The 26,632-nt window shown below is 40.5% G+C and overlaps 2 protein-coding genes across 3 annotated transcripts in view; both read right to left on the bottom strand.

The window, feature by feature from the left end:
- The window catches only part of abcc1 (ATP binding cassette subfamily C member 1 (ABCC1 blood group)), a 45,310-nt gene extending 42,600 nt beyond the window's left edge, over nucleotides 1-2,710 (bottom strand). The window contains exons 1-2 of one of the 2 annotated variants that reach the window (XM_085156903.1): nucleotides 2,553-2,710; nucleotides 426-602 (exon numbers count right to left, since the gene is read on the bottom strand). In XM_085156903.1, the coding sequence (XP_085013029.1) occupies nucleotides 426-602; nucleotides 2,553-2,600 (225 nt within the window). In that variant the 5' untranslated portion in view covers nucleotides 2,601-2,710. The remainder of the gene's footprint in view (nucleotides 1-425; nucleotides 603-2,552) is intronic. The other variant, XM_085156904.1, reaches the window with a different exon arrangement.
- Nucleotides 2,711-11,244: 8,534 nt separating this feature from the next.
- On the bottom strand, nucleotides 11,245-26,390 carry LOC146520881 (uncharacterized). Its single transcript, XM_085157859.1, has 6 exons — nucleotides 25,306-26,390; nucleotides 17,053-17,120; nucleotides 16,769-16,837; nucleotides 15,749-15,800; nucleotides 11,583-11,619; nucleotides 11,245-11,499 (listed from the first exon to the last, which is right to left on the bottom strand). Exons 1-6 carry the CDS (start codon nucleotides 25,952-25,954, stop codon nucleotides 11,460-11,462), a joined length of 915 nt encoding a protein of 304 aa, XP_085013985.1. The 5' UTR covers nucleotides 25,955-26,390; the 3' UTR covers nucleotides 11,245-11,459.
- Nucleotides 26,391-26,632: the final 242 nt, after the last annotated feature.

Below are 26,632 nucleotides of genomic sequence, written 5' to 3'. Positions count from 1 at the left end.
CAACCCTCGACTATGAGCGAGGCGTTCAGATACCAGGACCCCTCACCTGCCTCTACTCACCCTCCTGAATGACTGAATTCAAAAGTCCAGCAACAGGTCTCAGCTCCCAGACGACTGCGGACTATTTTTAAAAGAATCCCACACAGCGGGAAACATGGAAGTTTTTAAGAGATGTGTTACTTCCAAAAAAATTCAAAATGACCTTGTTGTTTTTTTAAATTGTACCTTTTCCTCAGTTTAAACATTTTTTTTCTGAATAAATGAATAAAATGATTTTTCCAGAACATCCCATTTTCCTGAAGTTGGAATTGCATCATGACTCGAATCTTCAAACATTTGTGTTTGAACGAGTTTCTGGTTTGCTCCACTGAGAGAACAGATGAGTGCAGCGATGAAAACTACTAGAGCGGGCTCCCATAACTCACAGTTTTGGCTTTGTTGAGGTGATTCATACATATATATCCATGGTCATGGGTATGGAGGTAGACGAGGTAGAAGGGTGCACATAGCCAAAGGTAGAAGCATGGCAGCCACACCAAGACAGTGTTCTGGAAACACTGGGTGAAGTCAGGATTATCGGTGTACCACGTACGGTTCCAATCCTGGAAAAGGAAAAGTAAGTTTGAAGACATCTAACAACAGCAGGCCACACATTACTTATGCGTGGCCTGGAGTTATTAATAAAGCTTTCTTGTCTTATTTAGATCAACAATGTTGTATTTTACTGCTACATGCAGCTGGAAAAATTAAAATGAAAAGAAGACCTCATCACAGTATAGGACAGGGGTGTCCAACTCCAGGCCTCGAGGGCCGGTGTCCTGCAGGTTTTAGATGTGTCCTTGATCCATCACAGCTGATTTAAATGTCTAATGACCTCCTCAACATGTCCTGAAGTTCTCCAGAGGCCTGGTAATGAACTCATCATGTGATTCAGGTGTGTTGACCTAAAATCTGATCTAAAACCTGCAGGACACCGGCCCTCAAGGCCTGGAGCTGCCCACCCTGCTATAAGACAAACTCAGTTAAACAGACAATAACAAGGCAACTCCCAAAAAGGGAATGGTTTTGTAGGTGGTGGACACAGGCCACGGCCCTCTTCTCAGCAGATGGGACTGATTTTCCTCCATTTTTATTACCAGATGACACCTACGGCCCAATGACATGTATTCCAGCTCATCCAGGATGGCATCTGTATGCGCCACTGCAAGAACGTTTGCTGCATCTCAAAACTGTAGAGGAGATGCTAGGATAAGGTCTAATGAACTCGAAGAGCTGGAGAGATGCAGAGGAGCAGGAAGTATAAAAAGCATGTCTGTGGCCACCACCAGTAACCCTTCCCTTATGAGGCTAACTTGTCATTACTCTCTAGTGGACTTATGACTGGTTTGGACCAAAGCAATTCAAAGTGAAGTATGTTGTGAAATGGATTCACAACAGTAGATAATAGAATTGAGTTTATATTATACTTTAATGATGGAGTGCTCCTACCTGGAGTGCTCAACTCACCCAGTAATACTAAATGGACTGCTTCTTATATCGACCCAGAGCTTTTCCACTCTGAGCACTCAAAGCTTTACACACCAATCACACCAGCACTAGTTTTTAGTGCTATCTAACTAGCATTCATACACACTCGCACTCCGATGGATGCATCGGAGAGCAACCTGCAACATGCAGAATGAAGCAGACTGGGATCAAACCACTAACCTTCCAGTTAGTAGATGACCTGCTCTACTACCTGCTACAGCCGATATCAATCCCTCCCTGCTATGTGACAGGAGCCTGACTAGAAAGGTTTGGCAAACAGTGAAAGATGGTAACCAGTGTTGTGATACCATCACCTGACTGCAGTTTCAAAGTGTGATGATTTCATGTCCCGAGCAAACAAAAGAAACCATAACCTACGTACCAACTGCTGCCAAGTCTGTGGCAGAAATATGACCTACCAAAGTCATCAGCTGGGAAATATCAATAAACAGCAACATTTTTATTTTTGTTATTTCAACTAAACCTAATCCTCAGTTTGATCACACCAGTCACGGTATAGAGCAACACCTGGAACAAACACTTACCTGAAACTAATAAAGGATAGAGACTAATCACAGCCAAACATTTTCTGACAACACACCAATTCACTGTAAGAAACCTACTAAAGTCATGAGCTATCCCCCCTCAGAAACCTTCCTGTTCTACAGAATGTGCTTGGTACCATGGTACCACCATGGTTGCTGTTACCGGTGCCTGAGTGTGCTGGGACTGATGTGTTCCTACAGACCAGGAAACGAGAGGGAACAACACAAACACGAGCTCGGTGAACACTTGTTCTCCTGCGAACCCTCCGATGTTCAGATCAGAGAAAACGTGAACTCGGCCAATGGAGGCTCAACGATCAGCTGTAACAAGGATTTATAATGAGAGAAGTGCGTCTGACGTGACTAAATAACACGGAACTTGCCGTGGCTTACTATTAGCATGTACCGGGCACCGGCAACGCCAACTACGAGAGTTTAAAGCTAGAGGAAAAGACACGGTGTCCGTGACAGGTAACTCACCCACAGGGGATCGGACCTGTCCACGCTACAGAACTGATCAAACCCCATTCGCTGCGAAGCATCAGAGCAGCCGGGGCTGCGAGCTCAGCTTGTTTTGTAACGCCTGTTAAGACGAAGAGGAAGGTTGTTTTTCTTCTTCTTCTTCGGTCAGTCAGAACTCGGCCCAAAGGCCTACACTGCCACCTACAGCTTCTGTAACGTTATGGCTGACTACACTATTTGTGCAGCAGCTGCGGTGGGATTGCTGCTGCGATAGTTACAGGAAAAGAACAGGTCGTGTGACTCGTGTCATTACATAGAGCAGATAGTTTGGTGCTGTGAGTGCAAGCAGATGTACCTAATACAGACTTTACGACCGAGATATGTGTCTGTGCTCCCAAAACTGTATATTCACACTAAGACAGCGAGAAAGACAGAAAAGGTCATCATGAAAACTATCCCATGTTAGCTGTGTCTGTGACTGTGTCTTAGAAAGCACTTTGAGTACTCACCTGACGAATATCAGTTCATTCACATTTCTAATGCAGCCGGGTGGAAAATGGGAGAGACATGTTTATCTTTTCCTTTCCACTAGTGGGTGATGTTTTAAGCATTTTCTCTGGTTGTAGTAGAGTGGCTGATTTTTTTCTTTTCTTTTCTTTAAACTTTCTTTTTATTGTTTTTCTTTAAACACAATAAGAAGAACACAAAACAAAACAACAAAAAGATAAATACAACAAGTAGGATAACAAAACAAACAAACAAAACAAACAAAACAAACATGTTGGATCTCTTTGTATCTACAGTTTGATCATTTCTCATTATCAATGTGTTGGTCTTTATCCTGTTGGGTTTATGTACTCAGTCCATTTCTCCCACTTTTTATGGTATTGATCTTCCTGAGTCCTTATTCTGTAGGTCAGTTGTTCCATAGTTTGTATTTCATCTATAATTTTGATCCATTCGTCCTGTGATGGTGGGTCTATCTTGTTCCATGTTCTTGTAATTGCCTTTTTACAGGCAGCAAGCATAATTTTCAATATGTATCTATCTTCTTTCATCACATTTCCCGTAATGACACCAAAGTATAATAATGTACAAGTCTTAGATACAGCATAACCCAGAATTTTACCTATAACTAAATGAACATCTTTCCAAAATTTTGTAATCTTGGGACAGAACCAGAAACATGGGAATGATTCACATTTACCTCTGCACAGCCCCTCCAACACGGTTGTGGTAATGAGGTATGTTTGTTCTTAATTCTGGGTGTTATAAAAAATCTAATTACATTTTTCCAGCACTGCAGTCTCCAGGCACGTGATGATGTTGTTGACTGCTGTATTTTCCAGGTTTGTGACCATTCCTCATCAGATATGTTCACTCCCAACTCTCTCTGCCACTTCAGTTTTACATATGTTGTTGTACGCCCTCCTGCCTCCATTATATGCTCGGAAATTGTAGAGATTACTCTAATTTTTTTTGCTTTGTAAACTTCAGTTATGGATTTAATTATCGAATTTTTATCCAGATCTACACTATGTTTTACTTCTTTATTAAAAAAGTCCCTAATCTGTAAATATCTGTAGTGATCTTGATTACTTAGGTCATATTTTTGTTTAATCTCCTGGAAACTCATAAAATTCATCTTTAATTAGTGTACACATCGCTGTTAATCCAGTAGGAATCCACTGTTCAATCTTTGGTCCATAGAACCGGGTGTAAAACCCTCATCATAGGCTATCCATCGGATTAATCCAAGCTCTTTTTCTAGTTTGTATTTTCGTATCAGGTTAAACCATATTTTAAGCGTAAACTGAGTGACTGAATTCAGCTGTTTAATTACTCTCATTGTTTCTTCTCTGTCTCCTATAAGGCTTTGAATTTCTCTTCCTTGTTCTGATTTTTCTAAATTCTTCCATTTGGCGTCATAATCATTGTCACACCAACAAATGATGTACCTGATTTGTGCAGCATAAAAGTATGCCTCAAGGTTTGGGAGTGCCAAACCCCCCGTGTCCTTTCTTATCTGTAGTGTTTCAAATTTAATTCTCGGTCTATGACCATGATATCTATGACCATTCCATATAAACTTAGATATAATTTTGTCCCATAATCTAAATTGTTTTTCAGGTATATCAACGGGTAGTGACTGAAAAAAGTAGAGAAGTCGGGGTAGGACACATACTTTTATCGTCTCTATTCGAGCGCCAATATCTGATGGAAGAGTAGCCCACCAATCCAAATCACTCTTAATTTCCTTATCTAAGTTAACGTAGTTAAGTTTATATAAGTCCTCAACGTTTTGTGATAAGGTTACCCCAAGATATTTCATTTTTGTTGCTCTCCAATTCAAATTATATTTTTGTTTTATGGTTTTGGATGGGAGATAGTTGAATGTTAAAATCTGAGTTTTATTCAAGTTAAGCTTGTATCCTGAATAAAACCCAAATATCTCAAGTTGCTTAATTAATATGGGAATACATATGTCGGGATCCTCTAAAAAACAGATCACATCATCTGCAAAAAGTCCTATAATATGTTCCCCCACCTCTATTCCTTTAAGATTTCTATTTTGCCTAATTGCTTGTACAAGGGGCTCTATAAAGATTGCAAACAAAGCAGGAGAGAGGCAGCAGCCCTGTCTGGCAGACCGCTCTAATTTTATACTCTCAGTTAAACTGCCGTTTATTCTTATCCTTGCAGTCGGGTTTTGATAAAGCGTTTTAATACATCTGATAGCTTTATCATTAAATCAATATTTAGTAGATCTGCCTTTTGCAGAAATTACAGCCTCTAAACGCTTCCTGTAGGTTCCACTGAGAGTCTGGATTGTGGTTGACGGTATTTTGGACTGTTCCTCTTTACACAACATCTCTAGTTCATTCAGGTTTGATGGTTTCCGAGCATGGACAGCTCTCTTTGACTCACACCACAGATGTTCAATAATATTCAGGTCTGGGCTGAGGTGGCCGTTCCAGGACGTTGTACTTGTTCCTCTGCATGAAAGCCTTAGTGGATTTTGAGCAGTGTTTCGTTGTCTTGTTGAAAGATCCAGCCCTGGTGCAGCTTCAGCTTTGTCACTGATTCCTGGACATTGGCCTCCAGAATCTGCTGATACTGAGTGGAATCCATGTGTCCCTCAACCTTGACAAGATTCCAGTGAGATTTGTTCAGATTATAGACCTATATCAGTACTCAATGTTGACTATAAAATATATACCTCAATTATTTCTAAAAGATATGAATATTTTATTAGAGATATTATCAATGAAGATCAGACAGGCTTTATAAAGGGACGTCTAACCCAAGACAATATAAGGAGAACTTTATATATTATCAATCATATTCAACAAAAAGGAAAATGTGCAGTCTTTATAAGCCTTGACGCAGAAAAGGCTTTTGATAGCGTAAATTGGAATTTTCTATATCAGGTACTTGAGAAATTTGGATTTCATTTCTTTTTTTTGTGAAGCCCAAACTTATGCACCTGCCTGATTTTGTTTAAACAATTATCGCACACTTTCTGTAAATCCAATAAACTTAATTTCACTTCTCAAATATCACTGTGTGTGTCTCCTATATGATATATTTAACTGACATTTTTTATTGTAACAACCAACGATTTATACAGGAAAATAATGACTATTAACAAGGCTGCCCAAACTTTTGCATCCCACTGTATGTAAGACTGCTTTCTTCCATTTGTGCAACATCTCTAAAGTTAGAAATATCCTTTCTCAGAGTGACGCTGAAAAACTAGTTCATGCATTTATTACTTCCAGGCTGGACGACTGTAATTCATTATTATCAGGAAGTCCAATTTCACAGCAGCTCATTTCCGACCTTGCCGACCTTTGGAGGACCTGACCCACGTAGACCTCGAAGGCCGGATCCTCAGGAGGATACAGCCTATGAATTTGGACACCTCTAGTGAAAACTATCCTCCCCGTCTGGGTGAATCTACCGCCTCCCGATGAGCGGGAGAAGAAATGGGCCACTGCCCCTGGCCTATGGACCACCTTGAATTTGAAGGGCTACAAAGCCAGATACCACTGGGTGATCCAGGCGTTGGCATACTTCATGCAGTGGAGCCACTGCAGCAGGGCTTGGTCTGAACAGAGGGTGAACAAGCGTGCCAGGAGGTAATAACGAAGGGAGTCGACAGCCCACCTGATAGCCAGACAGTCCTTCTCCACTGTGCTGTACCTGTGCTCATGCTTTGTCAGCTTCGTATGTATGTCACGAGGGTCTATGAGAAGGTAAACCACTCTATAATGGGAAGAGCAGTGAAGGATCACAGGGAGTAGAGAATATAAAAACTACATTTCTAAAATATAGTTTATTGAACATAAAAAACAACAAGAAAATACCATGGCCAGGGACAATAAGAATTTAAATATATAAAAACAAGACAACTAAAAGTTCTAGTGGCCTCAGCCGAACAATTAAAATCACTAAAAGTCCAAAAAAAAAATCCCAAGTTGGCAGCGCCCAAAAATTCACCTCCAGTTGCAGAAGCTTGCACTTGTTCAGCTGCAACTTCAACCCATGACGCCATAGCCTCTGAAACACTTTATCTAGGTTCTGTAAGTGAGAAGTCAGGTATGTAAATAATATCTTATTCAAATACACCAATAATGACTCAGCAATCTGTCCTCTCAGCCAATGCTGCATCAGCTGTTGAAATGTAGCGGGTGCGTTGCAAAAACCAAACAGCATCCTCTGGCACTCAAATAACCCCATCGGGGTAGAAAAAGCAGTCTTCTCCCTGTCTCTCGGGTCCATCTGGACGTGTCAGTAGCCACTGGCTAGGTCAAGAGTGGAAAACCACAGGGCTCGGGTTAGGCTTGTCAATGTCTCTTCTGTCCGCGGCAAAGGGGAAATCAACCTTTTGACAGCTGGTGTCGAAATTGGAATCAGGTAAGGGGGTATACAGGAGCAAGCTGGAAGCCGTCTAAACAAGGGTGGGGCGATCTAGCACTTCAGAGGGATTTTAGCCCAACACAGAACCCGCTGACCCTGTCCATTGGGGGTCGGTAACGTGAGAGACCTCTACATCTGGTTCTAGGTGTCAAAGTTTCAGGGACAGATCCAAAGGGGTTAATAAAGGTCAATTTCATTAATAAAACTAAACCAACACCACAGCCACCAAACAATGTCAGTACATCTCTGATAAAAGGGAAAGCAGTGGTGGTTGACTACACGCAAATGAAACAGCAAGATTTAATTGAACGCGCCACCGGATTCAGTGACAGCAACCTCTGGCTGGATTGGGAACAGCACGTGTCTGATTGTGTCGCCTGTGCCACGGCCAGACCTTGTCTGTTCACCGAACCCGCGCCACTGTATCCAGAGGACGAGTGGGGTTTCAACTGCATGATGAGGCTAACTAGAGAAGCAGTGAGCACCGGCAATTGCACCATACTTTCGAGCTTATTTCCACCAATAGATAAGCGTACACAAGTAGAACCATTTATACCCAAACCAAATAATTACACGTGCTTTAAGTTTTCAACAAACACAATTAAGTTTACTCTGGGAGAGATAGATTCAAGTTGGTGTAATGTCACACTCAAAGGAAGGACCACAAACAATGCAAGTGACCCAAATACTATCATTGGCACATGGGCTCTAAGCGGGTTGTATTATTATTGCGGACACCGTACTTTATTGGTCAGTAAGTAAAGTCTACATGTCCTGTTTTAGGACATTTCTTAGAATATTAATGCTTACAGGATAAATTTTTTTTTAAAAGTGTTTGATGCCAACAGAAAAAAATTAAGGACTAAAGTTGCAGCTAAAAATATTATTGTGTGGATGCTGTAGGCATCTACACTATTGAGTTCCTGTTTCTCTTTATTCTTTATCCTTACTTTCTTTATTCTTGTCGCTTCCGTATGTTTTTTGGCCTTTAACTCCACAATTTTTGTCTGATTTTTACCGTTCAAATTTTAAACTATTCTGCTATTTCTGCTATGACTTTTGGTATTTTTTTCTATTATACTTTTTAAAATATTAAGCTTTTTATGCATTTTTTTGTCCCATTGAAATGAATGGGAAACTTCCAAAGTTCTACTAAAACTTGCTTGTTTTTGAAACTTAACTACTTCCTCATACTTTCACGTAGAGCAACAATTCAAACTTTAAAATGTTCTCAAATTATTGGGCTATTCATGTATGATTCAGCTTTTTCATATTGTTTACCGTTTTAATCCTATCCCTCTGTAAATTTTCAGTTTCATCTTTATGATTTTTCAGAAAATACATGTGTTGTTATGGTTGCTATGCTCTTGACTTAGAGTGGATACTGGCCCTTTCTGAATCTTCTCTTCATGTCCAAACAACTTCTTGCTACTCGCTCTATTTTCACTCAAGCCCCACAAATTATACATCAAAACACAGGTATTTTTGCTGGCTTTCAGAAAATGTCACCATCATTGTTGTGTCTGTGTGTGTGTGTGTGAGAAAGAGAGAGAGAGAGAGAGAGAGAGAGAGAGAGAGGGAGAGACCCTTTTTTGGCAGCATCTCATTGTAGCATAAAAATTGAATATGTTCAGACTGGTTGACAGGCATAGATCCTGTGTGTGTCTCTCTGTGGCTTTGTGTTTCCATATGTGTCCATGTTTGTAATTGTGTGTATCATCTGGCTGTTATTTCCTGTTTTTTTTTTGTATTTCTGCCAATTTTTCACAGGTGAACAACAAGTAGTTTTGAGGGAACCTTACCATGTTCAGCTTTTTTCAGCTGGTCATTTTGCTTTTCCAGTATTTCTACTTAAGTTATTACTATTCTGCTAAATCACAGTATTTGTTAGAATCATATTATTTCAGCTATATCATAGTATTTCTACTAAATTATGGTATTTCTGCTATGTTATAATATTAATATATAATATGCTGAATCACAGCATTTCTGCCAAATCATAGTTTTTCTGCTAAATCACAGTATTTCTGCTATGTTGTAGTATTTTTCATAAATCACAGTATTTCTGTAATGTTTAAGTATTTTTGGCTTTACATCATCCACACAGCATTTTTGCGGAAAATGCAAATTTTTCTAGTCTATTATTGATGCTCATTGAGAACACAAAGACATTAGCCAGTATTAAAAACCTTCAGACCCTCTTACTGTTCAGGCACAGAAGTGATCTTCCAGACCTGCGAGAAGAAAATATAATCCCGAGCAAATCTTTTCATTTCACAGGTGCAATTAAATTCCTAACGTGTAAATTCAACAACCCGCACGCATAACAGCCATGCGCACACACAGAAGCCATCAGGCATACTAGATCTGCTTTGCACCTTGCTGCAGTTTCAGGCTCCAGCAGGTAACTCACTGTGCTTGGAGGTGAACCCTGCTGGCTCGAACCAGCTGACTGTTGGTGTGTCACCCAGTAGCGAAATCTGCTGGATTTAAACGTTCACTACGGGCAAATGCAGAATTTACAAAAAACGTTTTTCCAACAAAGTACAAGTGAAAAAAAGTGAAATAAAAGTTAATGTTGGCAGCAAGGTGGCGTGGTGATTAGCACGAAGGTCCTAGTCAATAAGGAGGTCCTTATTTTGACCCTACTATCTGGCCAGGGCCTCTCTGTGTTACGTTTGCATTGTTCCCTCTGTGTTTGCATTGTTCCCTCTGAGCACTCTGGCTTCCTCCCACAGCTCAAAGACATGCAATTGTTGGTCTTTGCTTAACTGGTGATTCACACTCACATTTACTCCCATAGAAGCAAATATGAGTGTGAATCGTTGTCTGGATCACTGTGTTAGCCTTGTTTTGTCTTTCTGTGCTGGTGGCCTGTCCAAGTATACCCTGTGTCCTGCCCTATGGTAGCTGGCGTAGGCAAAGATGAAAAAAAGCACAATCATCCTCAGTAGTTACTGACTACTTGTATTGTCAATACTTTTATTGTTAATACCAATAAATCATACCATGTTGCCTGTTAAAATGCTATAAATTTCTAACCATATAAAATGGCATTTTTTGAGTTACTTTGTACCTATATCTCTTCTGAGTGTTCCCACTGTTGCCCTTAATTTCCACACCTTCTCTAGCTCTACTCTCAGTCTCTGGTGTTTTGTGAGGTTCTCATCATGCTTGCTGATGTTCCTTCATCCCATTTCAGCACAGTGAACATCTTGTCCTGATATCTTCTTTGGTCTTTCACTTGAGGTTGAAGAATAATTGTAGAATTTAAAAAAAAGCTTGTGAAAGCTAGAATCAAATTAATCCTTAAGTTGTTGCCAATGAAAGTTTTGTCAGGTAAGATACTTGACAAAAATCTGCTGTTTGTGGTCTCTTTGTGCTCATCTTCTTCTCTTCTTCCCCTGGTCTGCCTCTAACTATGCCTGGTGCTGCCAGAGGTCTCTTCCTGTTAAAAAGTTCCAACTGTTGCCAAGTGCTCACTTATAATAATAATAATAATAATAACGGATTGGATTTATATAGCGCTTTACAATGCCACTATTCATTCACTCTCGCATCCACACACTGGTGGAGGCAGCTACAATTGTAGCTGGGGCAGACTGACAGAAGCGAGGCTGCCATATCGTGCCATCGGCCCCTCTGGCCAATACCAGTAGGCGGTAGGGTAAAGTGTCTTGCCCAAGGACACAACGACCAGGACAGAGAGCCCGGGGATCGAACCGGCGACCTTCCGATTACAGATGCGCTTCCCAAAACAGTCTGCATTTAAAAATCAATCAATCAATAAAAATGTCCCGTCTGTTTTATTTAAATAATGATTTCAGTATTCAGACTTGTCAGGTAGCAACAATACATAAACATGTGAAATTATTATTTTAAAAATTACTCTGACGTTATTGGGGAGCAAATGTGTTATTGAAGAAAAAAACCCCAAATAACCATAACCAATGAAAGTATGGTATATTAGTTTGTCCACATGGTGGCAACATATGGTTAAATTTAGTTGACATCATCTTCATCAAAGACGTCAGCTACAGTCCTATGGAAAAAGAAATAGAGATGTGAATGACTGAATTTCAGAATAACTTGAGCAGGCTTAAAGCCAGTGTGAACAGCACTCACTTGTAGATCGATCCAGTCACTTCATCCAGAAATCCTCCTGAATAAAAACGATGAACCATTAGTGAGCTGGAGACAACCAACCACAAAGTCAACATATATGATCAGATGGAAAACTGTTACCTATTGTAACTTTCTACTGCAGTTTGAATTAACCAAAAACATGTTCCTCTCAGGATTACAAATGCTGGAACACATTGGATCATAATCGGAAAACCTAATTTGATCTAATCTGCTGAGGGATGGCTAAGGGAATTCTTCATTTTGCTTGCAGGATTACCTCTTTCCTCTTTAGCAACCACCTGTAGCAATCTCTGTGGACTGGCAGATGGTATGTCCACCAAAAAGGCCATTTTAAGGAAATGTCATTTCACATGAGCATCCTTGAGCAGCTCAAAGGGACAATGCTGAAGGGCACCAAGGATCACATCCATGTCCCATGGATTTCCCTAATTTCCATTAGGGATTAATAAAGTATTCTGATTCTGATTCTGAACTGGAGGTCCAGTCCTGCGAAATGTAAGTTGCTGGGCACTCCTAAGAAACCAGGAAATTAGGGAGAGGTCAGTCCCACTGAGTGCTGAGCAACCAGTGTGAACCACCTTGATTGCTGTTACCATACCTCGCTGGGTAATTGCAGATCAGCTGGGAAAGCAGGAACTACAAGATGGTCTTAAATGTAGCCTTGTAGTGGTCCAACTAGTGGACTGCACATCAGGAGGCAAAAAGTCCCCAGCGGTAGGGGTAGGCAGACCTTGTGGATGGTGCACAGATTCCTGCAAATTTCATATCACAGGTTCAGGCAACCCTAAGGAAAGGTGCCTTTCAGGGGCCAGGTTATCACCCTGAGCCCTGCCAGGAAGGGCTGGAAAAGCATACCGCTTATTTGAGACAGGAGGTCCCTTTGGAAGGGAAGCTCTCATGGGTCCCATTCAGTAGCAGAGGGATTGCTGAAAACCAAGGCATGTGGGACCAAGAGGAGCCACCAGGATCAACCTCATCTCCTCGGTCTGGACTCAGTGGAGGACCAACTGGAGGAGGGAGAATGGAAAGGAAGGCATAGAGTCTGGGGGCAAGGGTGTGCACGCGTGTCCCACCCCAGAGGCAGGTCATCATTCTGGAGGGAGAAGAAACAATGGCATCGCGTCAACTCCCTGGACGAAAAGATAGAGGTTTGCCCTTCCAAAGTGATGCCAGACCTGGTCAACCATCTGTGGATGGAGTCTCCACTCTCCTGGACTCGGGCCCCCATCAACTTAATGTCCACGTTCAATGGCCCTGGTGCATGTACCACCCCAAGCAAACTCAACGGAACAGGGGATGAGCCCACTGCCACAACCTGTTAGCCATCCTGAAGAGGAGGGGAGAACCTAGGCCTGTTGATGTAGGCTGTTGCAACCATTGTGTCTGTCCTGATGATAACATGGTACAGCTCCAGTGAGGATGAGTTGCCTAGTGGCTGGTTCAATAGCCATATACCGCACAGCCTTAGTGGACCCTACCCAAATTGACTTGGAAAGAGTCCGTGAAGACCAGCTGACGGTGAGTCACCAGACCTACTGCGTGACCCTGGTCTAAGTTGGTTGAGTCCCTCCACCAATGGAAAGCTCAGTGGAGACCACAACGTTTACCTAGTGAGACCGCTCCAGGCACAGGCTGGAAGGGGGCTGGCCAACCTTGCTCCAGGATAGGTCAGGGGAGAGCGGGTCGCTGGAGGATGTCAGAGCCTTGGCTGTTCATCCTCCTTCTTTCCATGTGGGTACGCACCACGTCTACAAAAGCCAAGAGCCGAACTACTAGCTCATCAGGTCCTTAAAGTCAGGCACCTGCATCTGGGAAGGCCGCAAATGTCCAGTGTCCTCAAAACTGGAAGCAGGCGCCACAGAGTCCTCAGGAAGGGCAGAGCTCTGGATGCCCTGCTAATCACATTCAATTGCTGGGGCCAGTGAGGAGCTCCTAAAGGGTGGCTCTTCGACAAGCCTAGCAGCAGGGGGAGGGAAAGACACCTGCCAAGGGTCTGGGCACTCCCCCTTGGCCCGTGAGGCATCCACTTTTCCAACTTTGGCTTTAGGCATGTCGAGAAGGGGTGAGCCTGCACATTTTGTGCCAGAAAATTGAGTGCAGGCCAGTCCATACAGGACTAGGGGTTTTTCCCTCACCAGCAAGGCATGTTGGTACCCAATCACATTGCACCTGTCATGCCATCATCCAGAGGCATATAAATGTCACATCCCACACAGTTATGGCACACAGGGCTTGCCATACTTGCTGGGAGAATGAGGCAGCTGTAACCATGAAACAGCGAGATAAATACTGCTTTTTCCTAAGCTAAGCTAAATAGCTCATCTTTCTCTGCTGATCTTCATGTTCCCCTGACTGTCTTTCATACAATTTTCTTTTAGCTTATATTGTGAAGGATGCTTGGTGAGAAGGGTTATGCTAAGCCACTCAGTGTGAAACTCACGATCGTGAAAAACAGACTGGGCTCACCTAGCAGACCAGAGAAACCCTCGCTCACTGGGCTAACAGCATCAGCCACAGCAAGGACCCAATGGTTCCCAATGGAACCAGCGAAACCACAGGCAATATGCCAGAAGTGATCACAGCCAACTAGAGCTACAGAGGAAATGACAGCAATCCTGGGAGGCTGCCAACAGACAGGCTCCCCACCATAAAGGTAACAGACACACACTCTTCCAATACACACTGCACCTGACGGTAAAGTGAAGCTCAAATGATCGATGATTTCAAGTCTGAACAGCTGTTTTATAGATAAGGGGCATGGCCAGGCAAATTGGAGTGTCTTAAAGAAGAAGCTACACGCCCTGACAAAGGGGGATCATTCCATGTTGAGTATGTAGCAGAGTTTAGAGATAGTCCCAAAGTGATAGTAAACATACAAGGCACGACAAAGAGCAAGGGAAGACAGAGACAACTAGAAAAAGCATTTCACAGCAAATATGCAATATACAATACCATACCAAGTGCTTCACAATAAAACAGCAGGTTAAAACATGAATAATATAAGACCATTAACAAAGTACTGAATATGCCAACAGGTCAATGGCACTAATTACGCAAGAATAAAAGTGAATATCAAACCAAACTTGCTAGAAACACATGGGTATTAAGTAGAAGATATATACAAAGATAAATTTGTAGTTAAGTATAAAATACAGGCATTAACTAACCAGAAAAGCAAGGTTAAATAAGTGAGTTTTTAATCGTGATTTAGATGATTGGATCGATTCAGACGTGTGAATAGCAATGGGAAGGTTGTTCCACAGCTTAGGTGCAACCAGGGCAAATGCACGGTCACTTCTGGTCTTAAGCCGAGATCTAGACTGTACCAAAAGTCATTGGGCTGATGACCTAAGGGCTCTCCCAGGGGTATATGGTCTAAGGAGTTTCGTCGAGATAGCTAGGCGCTGTATTATTTAGAATTTTGAAGGTAAGGTTAAATTCAATACAGTATTTGATTGGAAGCCAATGCAAATCAGCAAGGACAGGGGTGACAGAGGCAAACCTTCTGGTTTCAGTCAAAAGGCGTGCCGGAGCATTTTGGACACGCTGCAATCTATAATATGAATGCGGAAAATTTGGAAATTTTACCTGAAATGCTTGAAACTACTAGAAATACTTAAAGTTGAATTTGCTGAATGGCTTAACTGCATAAGATTACCAAAATATAGAGTACCAAAAACTGAAAAATGTGATAAATAAAGCCAAAAAATTACTTAGACTGAGCTTCATTTGCTAAAATTTCCTTTTCCAAAATAAAAAAAGCAAAAGTTGGTACTGAAGATCATCAAAATGAAGAAGTACTGAAAGTAATGCAGTACAACAAAAAATGACCTCAAGCAAGCTCAGTATGATTCCACAAATTCTAAGAAGACAGTTTTTGATTGGTGGCAGGATGTAAACACCCCTCTGACACATATCAGACTAAAGAGACTAAAATATGACTTGAGCATATCAAAAGGAAAATTTAATGATTCCCCAAAACTGTGGCTCAAAGATAGGACATGACTATATATAAAGTGTCAAACTCTAAGCTTCCTGTAATTTAAGAGTGATGACCAGATAAACTGAAACAAAGAAACTTTCCTTTTGAAATGTCGTTCCATATATATTCATATATTCATAGTAGTGACAGAGAATTTACTCACCGGGCTTACAAACGGTTTGGCAAACAGGACAAACATTGCAGAAACTGCACATCTATGAACAAAAAGAAACAAATTAATGAATTCAAAATTTGTCCTGGCATGAAATGGTACAGGGGTTGGGGGTTCTGAACAGTAGCAGAGTGGTTAGTGACATTATAAAGTGACAGTATAAAGTCAGGAAGATGGGATGACTATGGAAAAACAGAACTGCTTCAATGCACTTTTGCACACTTTGTGTGTGTGTTTTATACCGAAAGGTAATTGATTGGAAAAGAGTTTATTCTGCTTAGATTTTTTTGTAGTGATGTTATTTATATGTAGTATTTTTTCCTTTTCATTCTTTCACTTTATATTTCTGCCTGTCTGATGATCTCATTTTTAAACATTAAACCAGATGTTATGATCAGTTACTCAGTACCCAAGTAGCCTTTTTACTCAATACCTTTTAACTCTTGCTTGAATAATTTCTTGGATGGCTAGTTTTTACTGTTACTTGAGTAAAACTATGTTGAGGTAGTGCTACTGTTACTCGAGTACAATTTTTGGCTACTCTCTGGTAGTAACCCATTCCTCTAATGGTAAAAGTAGACCCAGTAGTCTACTACTACTAGTAGAAGACTAGTAGTAGTCTTCTACTGCCAGTAGACCATGGCAGCAAAATGCCTTAAATCAAAACACACCTATTGCTTTTTGTTGGACTCCTTTGGTGTGTTTCCTGTTTGCTAGCTTCCCCTGTATCAGCATCAGCCCCACTTGTTGCTTGCTCCAAACGTCACCTCAAACTATACAGTCTTGGCTCCCCCCTTGCCTCAAAACTACAACAGACCAATATCACCATCCATTACATTACTAGTAAATGAACCACTATTGTCAAAAACTCCCTACTTTTCTGTGCTCTGCAGTTCTTAGCTCCTGGATTTATTGTCATCGTGTTACATTACCATAGTTGTTATTTATTGTGCATCAAAGGCAGAATTGCTTTAAATTGAGAAGGAGGTCAGATGTTGTGTACTTTCTCACCTTGCAGTCGTCACAGTGCTCGGAGGTGTCTCCCTCCTCACAAGGACATTTATCACAGCTGTCACAGTGCTGGAAGAAAGCCCATTTTATTTTAAAAAGACTAGAAAGCAAATCATGAAATAGCAAGCAGTGCTTTCACGTCAGTAAGGAAGGAACAATCCACCAGTTTTAATGTTTAGATATTTGGGTCCATAACTGTACATCGTGATATTTGTTTTAGTAAGGATTTGACTTTGGTCCTGTAATGACAGAACATCATTTCTCAAAGTCAATCTCATACATACCTCACAGAATTCACAATATGAGCACACAGAGCCCTTGTGATAATCACCGTCTTCATCGTCGTCGTCATCTGCACAGAATATTTATAAAAGATATATGACTAAATGAGAATAATTACAATAAAATGAACTAGTTGTTTCCCTGGTGTTTTTGTTTTATACAACAAAAGGAAAGAACGAAGTTCTAATTCCTAATATTGTGATCTGTACTACAATGCAGATTTTTGTTATAAGTTTGCTTCTTCACAGATGATAACAAAACCAAAGTGCAGAAAATGCAAAATTGTCTTTTTACTGGTAAAAATGACTGACAACAAAGTAAAGAAGGTACAGAGTCAGTAGACTCAGTATACTTTGAAGACATTGACTGGTTTAAGTTACAGGAGCAAACCTAGTTCTAGTTTTATTCTATAATAAGTTAGTACTTGTTTGCTAAGTGTATATAATGGCTATAGAGTAAAATAGAAAACTATCAAGATGTTTACAGCTCATTTCTTAAAGTTTTCGGGATCTTTGGTGCATTATGGTTGGCATTTATAGATAATTTCAGTATTGGAGTATTTATTGGAGGATATGACTAATGAAATAAGTAAAGTGAAGTTCTGGCTTGATAAAAACAAATTATCATTAAATTTGAATAAATCTAAACATGTTATTTGGAAGCAGTAGTTTAAATACAAATGCAAAGATTCAAATAAATGGTGTTGATATTGAAAGAGTCAGTGAAAATAAATTTCTGGGGGTAATAACAGATGAAAAACTTAACTGAGAGCTCACGTAAGATATATTCATTCCAACGTATCACAAAGCATTGCAACACTAAACAAGGCAAAGCAGGTATTAGACAAACATCACTTTATATTCTCTACTGTTCACTGGTTTCACCATACTTAAGCTATTGTGCAGACGTCTGGGGCAATAACTATAAAACCACATTACATTCACTTTTTACTCTTCAAAAATAAAGCAATTCGAATCATCCACAGTGCAGGTTATAGGGAACATACAAACTCACTATTTTTTCAGTCTGAAATATTGAAAATTGACGATCTAGTGAAAAGCAAAAAATAAAGAACTGCCAGGAAATATTCAGAGTATGTTTTTTTTTTGAAAGAAGGAAGTTATAATTTAAAGGGTTTTTGTAACTTCAAAACAGGGAAGGTCTGTACTACAAGAAAAAGCTTTTGTGTTTCTGTTCATGGAGTGAAACTGTGGAACAGTCTGAATATGGAATGAGAAAAAGTTGCATTTCCTGCGAAATTGCAGTGTGAATGCCTCGTATTGAAATCTGCTGAAAACAACTGAAAATGCAGAATTATCTGCTGAAAGAGGTGTAGAAGCAGAAGTGCCTGCTGAAGATGGCTGTATGTGAAAGGGTACACTGAAGAGTGTCAAGAAAGCAGAGTGCATGCAAGGGGGGAAGATGTGTGGAAACCGTCACAGGTAGGATTCAAACCTTTGCCACCGGGTCTCACGGCAGCTGCTCAACCCACTGAGCCAAACCTGTTCTGGTCCCAAACAAAGATATTATGAGAGAAAAATGTGCACTGTGGAGCAGAAGTTGAAATTTGCTGAAAAGAGGTGAAGAAGCAGAACTTTGTGCTGAAAGGAGGTGAAGAAACTGAAATTTGTGCAGAATAGAGTTGAAGAGGCTGAGATTTGTGCTGAAAAGAGGTGGAAAAGTTGGAATTCTGCTGAAAAGAGGTGGAAAAGTTGGAATTCTGCTGAAAAGAAGTGAATCATGCAGATGACACACAGCTCTATCTGTCCATGAAGCCAGATAACACACACCAATTAGTTAAACTGCAGGAATGTCTTAAAGACATAAAGACTTGGATGGCCACTAACTTTCTGCTTCTTAACTCAGATAAAACTGAGGTCATTGTACTCGGCGCTGAAAAGCTTAGAAATATGGTATCTAACCAGATTCTTACTCTGGATGGCATTACCTTGGCCTCCAGTAACACTGTGAGGAACCTTGGAGTCATTTTTGACCAGGATATGTCCTTCAACGCACATATTAAACAAATATGTAAGACTGCGTTCTTCCATTTGCGCAACATCTCTAAAATTAGAAATATCCTGTCTCAGAGTGACGCTGAAAAACTAGTTCATGCATTTATTACTTCCAGGCTGGACTACTGCAATTCATTATTATCAGGATGTCCAAAAAACTCACTGAAAAGCCTTCAGTTAATCCAAAATGCTGCAGCAAGAGTACTGACAGGGACTAGAAGGAGAGAGCATATTTCTCCTGTTTTGGCTTCCCTTCATTGGCTTCCTGTTAAATCCAGAATTGAATTCAAAATCCTGCTCCTCACATACAAGGTCTTAAATAATCAGGCCCCATCTTATCTTAATGACCTTGTAGTACCATATCACCCTATTAGAGCACTTCGCTCCCGCTCTGCAGGCCTACTTGTTGTTCCTAGAGTATTTAAAAGTAGAATGGGAGGCAGAGCCTTCAGTTTTCAGGCCCCTCTTCTGTGGAACCAGCTTCCAGTTTGGATTCAGGAGACAGACACTATCTCTACTTTTAAGATTAGGCTTCAAACTTTCCTTTTTGCTAAAGCATACAGTTAGGGCTGGACCAGGTGACCCTGAATCCTCCCTTAGTTATGCTGCAATAGATGTAGGCTGCCGGGGGATTCCCATGATGCATTGAGTTTTTTCCTCTCCAGTCACCTTTCTCACTCACTATGTATTAACAGACCTCTCTGTATTGAATCATATCTGTTATTAATCTCTGTCTCTCTTCCACAGCATGTCTTTATCCTGTCTTCCTTCTCTCACCCCAACCGGTCGCAGCAGATGGCCGCCCCTCCCTGAGCCTGGTTCTGCCGGAGGTTTCTTCCTGTTAAAAGGGAGTTTTTCCTTCCCACTGTCGCCAAAGTGCTTGCTCATAGGGGGTCATATGATTGTTGGGCTTTTCTCTGTATCTATGAAGCGCCTTGAGGCGACATTTGTTGTGATTTGGCGCTATATAAATAAAATTGAATTGAAATTGAATTGAATCAGCAGAATTTCTGCTGAAAAGAGGTAAAGAAGCTGAAGTTTGTGCTGAAATAGCTGAAGAAGCTGGAATTAGTGCTGAAAAGTAGTGAAAAACTGAAAATTCTGCTAAAAAGAGGTGAAAAAGCTGAAATTTGTGCTGAAAAGAGTTTAGACAGTTGAACTGTTAACTGAATTTTTTTTGTCCTAAGCGGATTTGAACCCAGGCCTTCTGGTCTGAGAACGGCTGCTCATCTCACTGAGCTAAAACATGGCTCAGCCCGGCAAGCAAAACTGGTGATCACACTGATAATGTGGTCCCATTCAGCAAAATGGGCCAAAAAATGGCATAAAAAGCTTAATATCTGAAAAAGCATAAAAGTTATGAGCACCAAAAGATATAGGTGGCATTAGCAGAAACAGCAGAACAGTTTAAAGTTTGAATGGTGGAAATCGGCTGAAAACTGAGGGAGTAGTTAACCAGCAAAGGTCGGAGCAACTAGAATAAGGTAGAAGAATAAAGTTTAAAGAGAAACAGGAACTCAATAGTGTGAATGCCTTGAAGCATAGTGTGAATGCCTTGAGGCATTCACACTATTAAAGCAACGTCCAAACATAAAACAGTTCAAAAAGAGTTATAAAAATATGATCTTCTCGAACTATAAAGAAAAGTAAAATATTGAAATTAAGTGAATGTCTCTATTTTAAAAAAAAAAATCATGATGTGATATTATAGTATAAGGTATATCAGAAATCTGTTCACTATTTTTATTACAAATTATATCAGTAAGGAAGCTGATTAAATATTAACTGATAATTTATGGCAAAGGGGTGGGATTAAATAAGTGTTTACTTCTTCCCTTTCAACATGTAAATTAATCAGAATGGCAGCTATATTGAAATGTATTGATTTTTTTGTATAGTATTTTTCTCTCTCTTATTTTCTTTTCTAAATGTACCTGTATATTGCTTACATGTTTGAAATAAATTACCAATCAATCAATCAATCAAAGTGCCAACATAAAAGTGTTGTAAAAACAGACTTTTAGTTTCTGCTGTTTAGTATCATTTGTATTATGTTGTAATACCATCCACGCAGGCTGGAGCCTATCCCAGCCACCATAGGACGACAGGCAGGGTGCACCCTGGACAGGCTGCCAGTCCATCAGCAGGGCTAACACACACTACATGTTAAAGTGTGGACACACCTTCTCATTTCATGGTTTTTCTTTATTTGTTTCTACTTTCTACATTGTAGATACAAACTGAAGACATCAAATATATGAAGCAAGTTTATGGAATTATGTATCAAAGAAAAGATGGATAAATAACTCTAAATATATTTTAGATTCCTCAAAGTAGCCACTGTTTGCTTTGTTGACAGAGCTGCAAACCCTGCTCTCAGTGAGCTTCATGATGTAGTCACCTGACATGGTTTCCCCTCACAGGTGTGCCTGTCAGGGTTCATTTGTGGCATTTCTTTCCTTCTTAATCAACACAATCAGTTGTGTTGTGCAGAAGTCAGGTTGGTACACAGCTGACAGCCATAGTTGACAACTGTTAGAATTCATATTATGTCAAGAACCAATCAGCTAAGTAAAGAGAAACAACAGCCCATCATTAATTTACGAACTGAAGGTCAGTCAGTCCAGAAAACTGCTAAAACTTTGAATGTGTCCCGACATATGACTGTACACCAACCCACCCAACCAATGTCATCGTCAAGTATGCCTTTGACACCAATGTGGTTGGGCCCATCTCTGATAGAGATGAGACAGTGTACAGAACCTGTCCTCCTGGTGCTCAGAAAACAACCTGAGGCAGAAGGTCCTTAAAACCAAAGAACTTATAATGGACTTTAGGAGCGACAGACAGCTCCATTCCCCTTCGATTATAAATGGAGGATGGGTGGAATCTGTCTCCACCTTCAGGTTTCTGGGCACCCACATCTTTGCTGATCCCACCTGTACCCACAACACCGACTGGTAAAGAAGACACAGCAGTGGCTGCACTTCCCCCATGTCCTCTGGAAAAACAACCAGAACCAGAAGCTGCTGCTGGCCTTCTATGGCTCCTCAGTGGAGAACGTGCGCTCCTACTCCCCGGGTGTTTGGTGCGCAGGGGCCGCAACTGAGAACAGGAAGACTGCACAGAGAGTCATTAACACCGTCCAAAAAAACCATTGGCTGCCCTCTGCCACCCCTGCCCACCCATCTCACCAATCTGAGCCATGGTCTGTGGTTGGCCTCATGTTTTAGGCCAACCACAGACAGACTCTATTCAGACCAAGTATTTTCTTTGCGCTACCTCCAACCAAGCACTTTGCTCTCCAATGTGTGCCTTTCTATTGTTGTGTATATATTTCTCTAGACTGTATATATCGCTTCTGTTTGCTATTTATAGCAGATGTCTTTACTATTTATATATTTATTAAAACCATTAAGCGCTATGGCAAAACTGGCTCACATGAGGACCACCCCAGGAAAGGAAGACCAAGAGATGGCCTGGCCTCCACAGTCGCCTGACCTAAACCCAGTGGAGATGGTTTGGGATGAGATGGAGTGTAGAGTGAAGGTAAAAGGACCAACAAGTGCTCAGCATCTCTGGGAACTCCTTCAAGACTGTTGGAAACCATTTCAGGAGACGACCTCATGAAGCTCATGGAGAGAGAGCCAAGAGTGTGCAAGGTAGTAATCAAAGCAAAGGATCTAAAATATAAAACATGTTTTGAGTTATTTCACACTTTTTTGTTTACTACATATTTGCACATGTGTTCATTCATAGTTTTGATACTTTCAGTGAGAATCTACAATGGAAATAGTGGAAAAACCATAAAATGAGAAGGTGTATAGGGTTAAGGGATTAGGTTAATTGGTGACTCATAGTGAGTTCTTAATTAATTGAGTGAATGGGAGTTCTTAATTAATTACAGTTTTAATGCTGCAAAAGTGCAAAAAACACATGGGAAGTAAGACAGAATACAAAAGAAGCTGAATAAATCAGTGGAACAATGGAAGTAGAAATGGAAGTAGAAAAAGCCAACAGTAGCTGTTTACTATCAATGTATTAAAATTCTTAATTAGAAGTAAATTGAAACTGTCGAAAAATGTTATTTGAGCTAAACTACAGAAATCTTTACAAGCATTATGGTTCATCACGAATCCCAGAGTTGGGGTCAGTCTGATGTACCTGTCGAACTTCAATTTCTTTGTAGTTGTAATTAAGTATATAGTCAGACATTAGAGAAGAATTACCTTATAACTGTACTTATGGATATAAATTCATGTAGTTCACTAAAAAGTAATCATGCTACAAATAACTTTTTGACATGATATTATATTATCATCAAAAAATGTTTCACGCAAAAGTTAAAAAATGTGTTGCCCCTTCATTTTAATGAACATTTTTGCAGCTCTATTACATTTGTGTTCACTGCTTCAAAACACCACCACCCAGATGCTTAGAAAAGCATTTAAAGCACAGTTCACATAGACAATAGGCCGTGGTCAGAAGAGATACTCACTTGAACACTGAGATGTCAAATGTCTGTAGCTCTGGTCCTCATACAGGTAAAACCATCAACACATTTGTACAGATCTTTGATAAAAGTAATATGGCTTTTCAATCAGTTTGACAACTCTAATATAAGTCCACTGCCTTCATTAACAGATTAAGCGATTTTGAAAACCAGATTTATTTAATAAATCAAAGTAGGTTTTAAGATAAAAGACAATGTTGATTGTAGTAATGTCTACATGATTGTTCACAGTCAGCACAAACCACAAATGTGGCAAATGAGAATGCAGACAACCCATTCATCTCTTGACAGTTTGATTTTTTTGACAAAGCTTTAATTCCTCTATAGAAAGAGATGTTTCTCTCTTTTCCCAAACACTCTAATCCTAAAGGTCTGAAAAGGCATCGGCAAATCTGTTACATTTCATAACAAATAAGGTTTTATACATTTGTTCAATTTTTACATTGAGTATTTGTATTTAGGTATATCAGTGCCAAATAAGCATCGGATTGATAGGAGAAAAATTAATAAAGGAAATAAAATTTTAGTTTAAGCTACTGAAATGCACATCACAATTCTTTTTTAAATGTAACAATTAAGAACATGAGAATTTGACAAGAGAAAATGAGGTAAGATTATTACATTTCTTGTAAATACATAAAGTTCTTCCATTATATGTGTTTAGCAGTTTTTACAAGTGCACACACCAGACTTGATTAATGAATTTGGTACATTACAGCAGTGAGTGGCATGAATGCCCCACAGAGAAAGAAAGATGAGAGATATTGAAAAAGAGAGAAACTTTAAGTCTGTTGGTAATTAAAGCTTTCAAATGAGTGAATTTAGGTAGTGGCCGTCCTGCACCTCCCCTCACGCTTTACTCTCCCTCTGTCTGTTTCTGTAGCGCCCTGTTCCCCAGTCTACTCCCAATATCACTGTCTCTCTTTCTTTCTCTGTAGGTTCACATAAAGACACAAATCCAAAACAAATGAAAAATGAAGATCCTAGTGGAGGAACCATTCTCGAGGAGACATTCTTTCAAGTGATACACAAATAAAAAATCTCAGACTAGTGACCCCAATAACTGACTCCCAAGACAAGCTTGGCCTTATTTGAAATGTTTTTTTCTCTCTCTCTCTCAAATCAATTCTTCTGCAGTCCCCAAGTTCATATCTAGCATACTGTACGAAGGACTTCGGACAGTTGGACTTCAGATGGGCCAGTTCAATTTCCCAAGAGTGCTCATAACTCTAGTTAAGCAGGGAAAAGAACACAGTGTCAGAGACAGCAAGGGAAATGGACAGCTGAAAAGAGGTGGAGGAGGCACTTTTATTACCAATGAGCTCTGAGACATTAAATAAATATGGACAAAGAGATGATCAGGTTGTAAGAATCTTAACAAGGGGAGTGGCTAACATTTTAGCTCCTCCCCTTTTGTACACTGTCCTGCACTGAACATGCAAACATTTGACCCCTGAAACATTGTGATAACTGCTCGTTAAAGCACTACCTCACTGGCACTTAAATATTCAGTCTGCTTTGACTGGTGGCTACTTGGCTATTTCATTCCTCTGTTCTGACAATTTGTGTAGTCATTCATAGCCTGAAAAAGTAACATACCTGGCATAACAGGTAATGCTCAGACAGATTACAGTTTCCAGTATGTTACATGGGCAAATGGCTGCGTATATGAAAAATCAAAGCAATATGAGAACACACGTCCCCTAAATTCCATTAAAAAGACTAACCTTCATGATCGTCATCATCGTCGTCGTCGTCATCATCGTCATCATCGTCATCATCGTCGTCGTCATCGTCATCGTCGTCGTCGTCATCATCATCATCATCATCATCGTCGTCGTCATCATCGTCATCATCGTCATCATCGTCGTCGTCATCGTCGTCGTCGTCATCATCATCATCATCATCATCATCATCGTCGTCGTCATCATCATCGTCATCATCGTCGTCATCATCATCGTCGTCATCATCATCGTCGTCATCATCATCGTCGTCATCATCGTCATCATCATCGTCATCATCATCGTCGTCATCGTCATCATCATCGTCATCATCGTCATCATCATCGTCATCATCATCATCATCATCGTCATCATCGTCATCATCATCATCGTCGTCGTCGTCATCATCATCGTCGTCATCATCGTCGTCATCATCATCATCGTCATCATCGTCGTCATCGTCATCATCATCGTCATCATCGTCGTCATCATCATCATCATCATCATCATCGTCGTCATCATCATCGTCAGCCATCAGACCCTGCTCAGAAGGGAATGGCAGATCCTGTGCCTTGGCAGTAGGTGCCAGCGGGGTGTGGAAAGAGCAGAGCAGCGCCAACAACAGTGCAAGAATCAAACTTCTCAATGATGCCATGGTTACTGTTAAGAAAGAGCAAACTAAGGAGTAATTAACCTAGAACGACTGCAGGAGTCCACCGCTGCAGCTCTTTGCACCTGCTCACACAAGTTAATCAATTCAAACCCACTCTGACGTAGACACTTCAGACAGACTCTTGCAGTACGGAATGAACACCAGTAAAAATGGCATCCAATGGACACAGTCCAATGCAGAGAAGATATTCCAAAGTGAAATCCAAATACTTGTTCCCAAGTTGTGACAAAAATGATCCTTAGAAAAATTGGTGTCCTACCGTTTTAATCTGGGATCACAATAAGACCGTGTCTTTTAGTCCAATTGTAACACTTGTGTGAACAGTTAAGACTGCAGGAAAAAGTGGAGAGGAGTAAGTGGGCAATGCTGAAGGCACATTCAGAACTAATGTGTGAGCGACAGAAAAAGAGTGAGACTGACCTATGGGGTAAGCTGAGAGGTTGGAGGGTGGGGTGGGGGTGGCAGTCAGGGTGACTGACAGGGGCAAATGCTGGAGGTTAGGCCTGCACAATCCATAAGTTAAGTTCATGATGAAGAGGGGAATGCCTGTAGGAGGTATATGAAACAAATGGAACGTATTTTTCCATCATCAACTATTCAACTGTAGAACAAATGTTAGAGAGACACATATGAGGAGAAAGTCTGGCCAATCATGACAAT

Source organism: Neolamprologus multifasciatus, chromosome 4 (assembly GCF_963576455.1).
Source record: "Neolamprologus multifasciatus chromosome 4, fNeoMul1.2, whole genome shotgun sequence".
NCBI classification, from domain to species: Eukaryota; Metazoa; Chordata; class Actinopteri; order Cichliformes; family Cichlidae; genus Neolamprologus; species Neolamprologus multifasciatus.
This window is presented reverse-complemented; position numbering and strand designations above follow the sequence as displayed.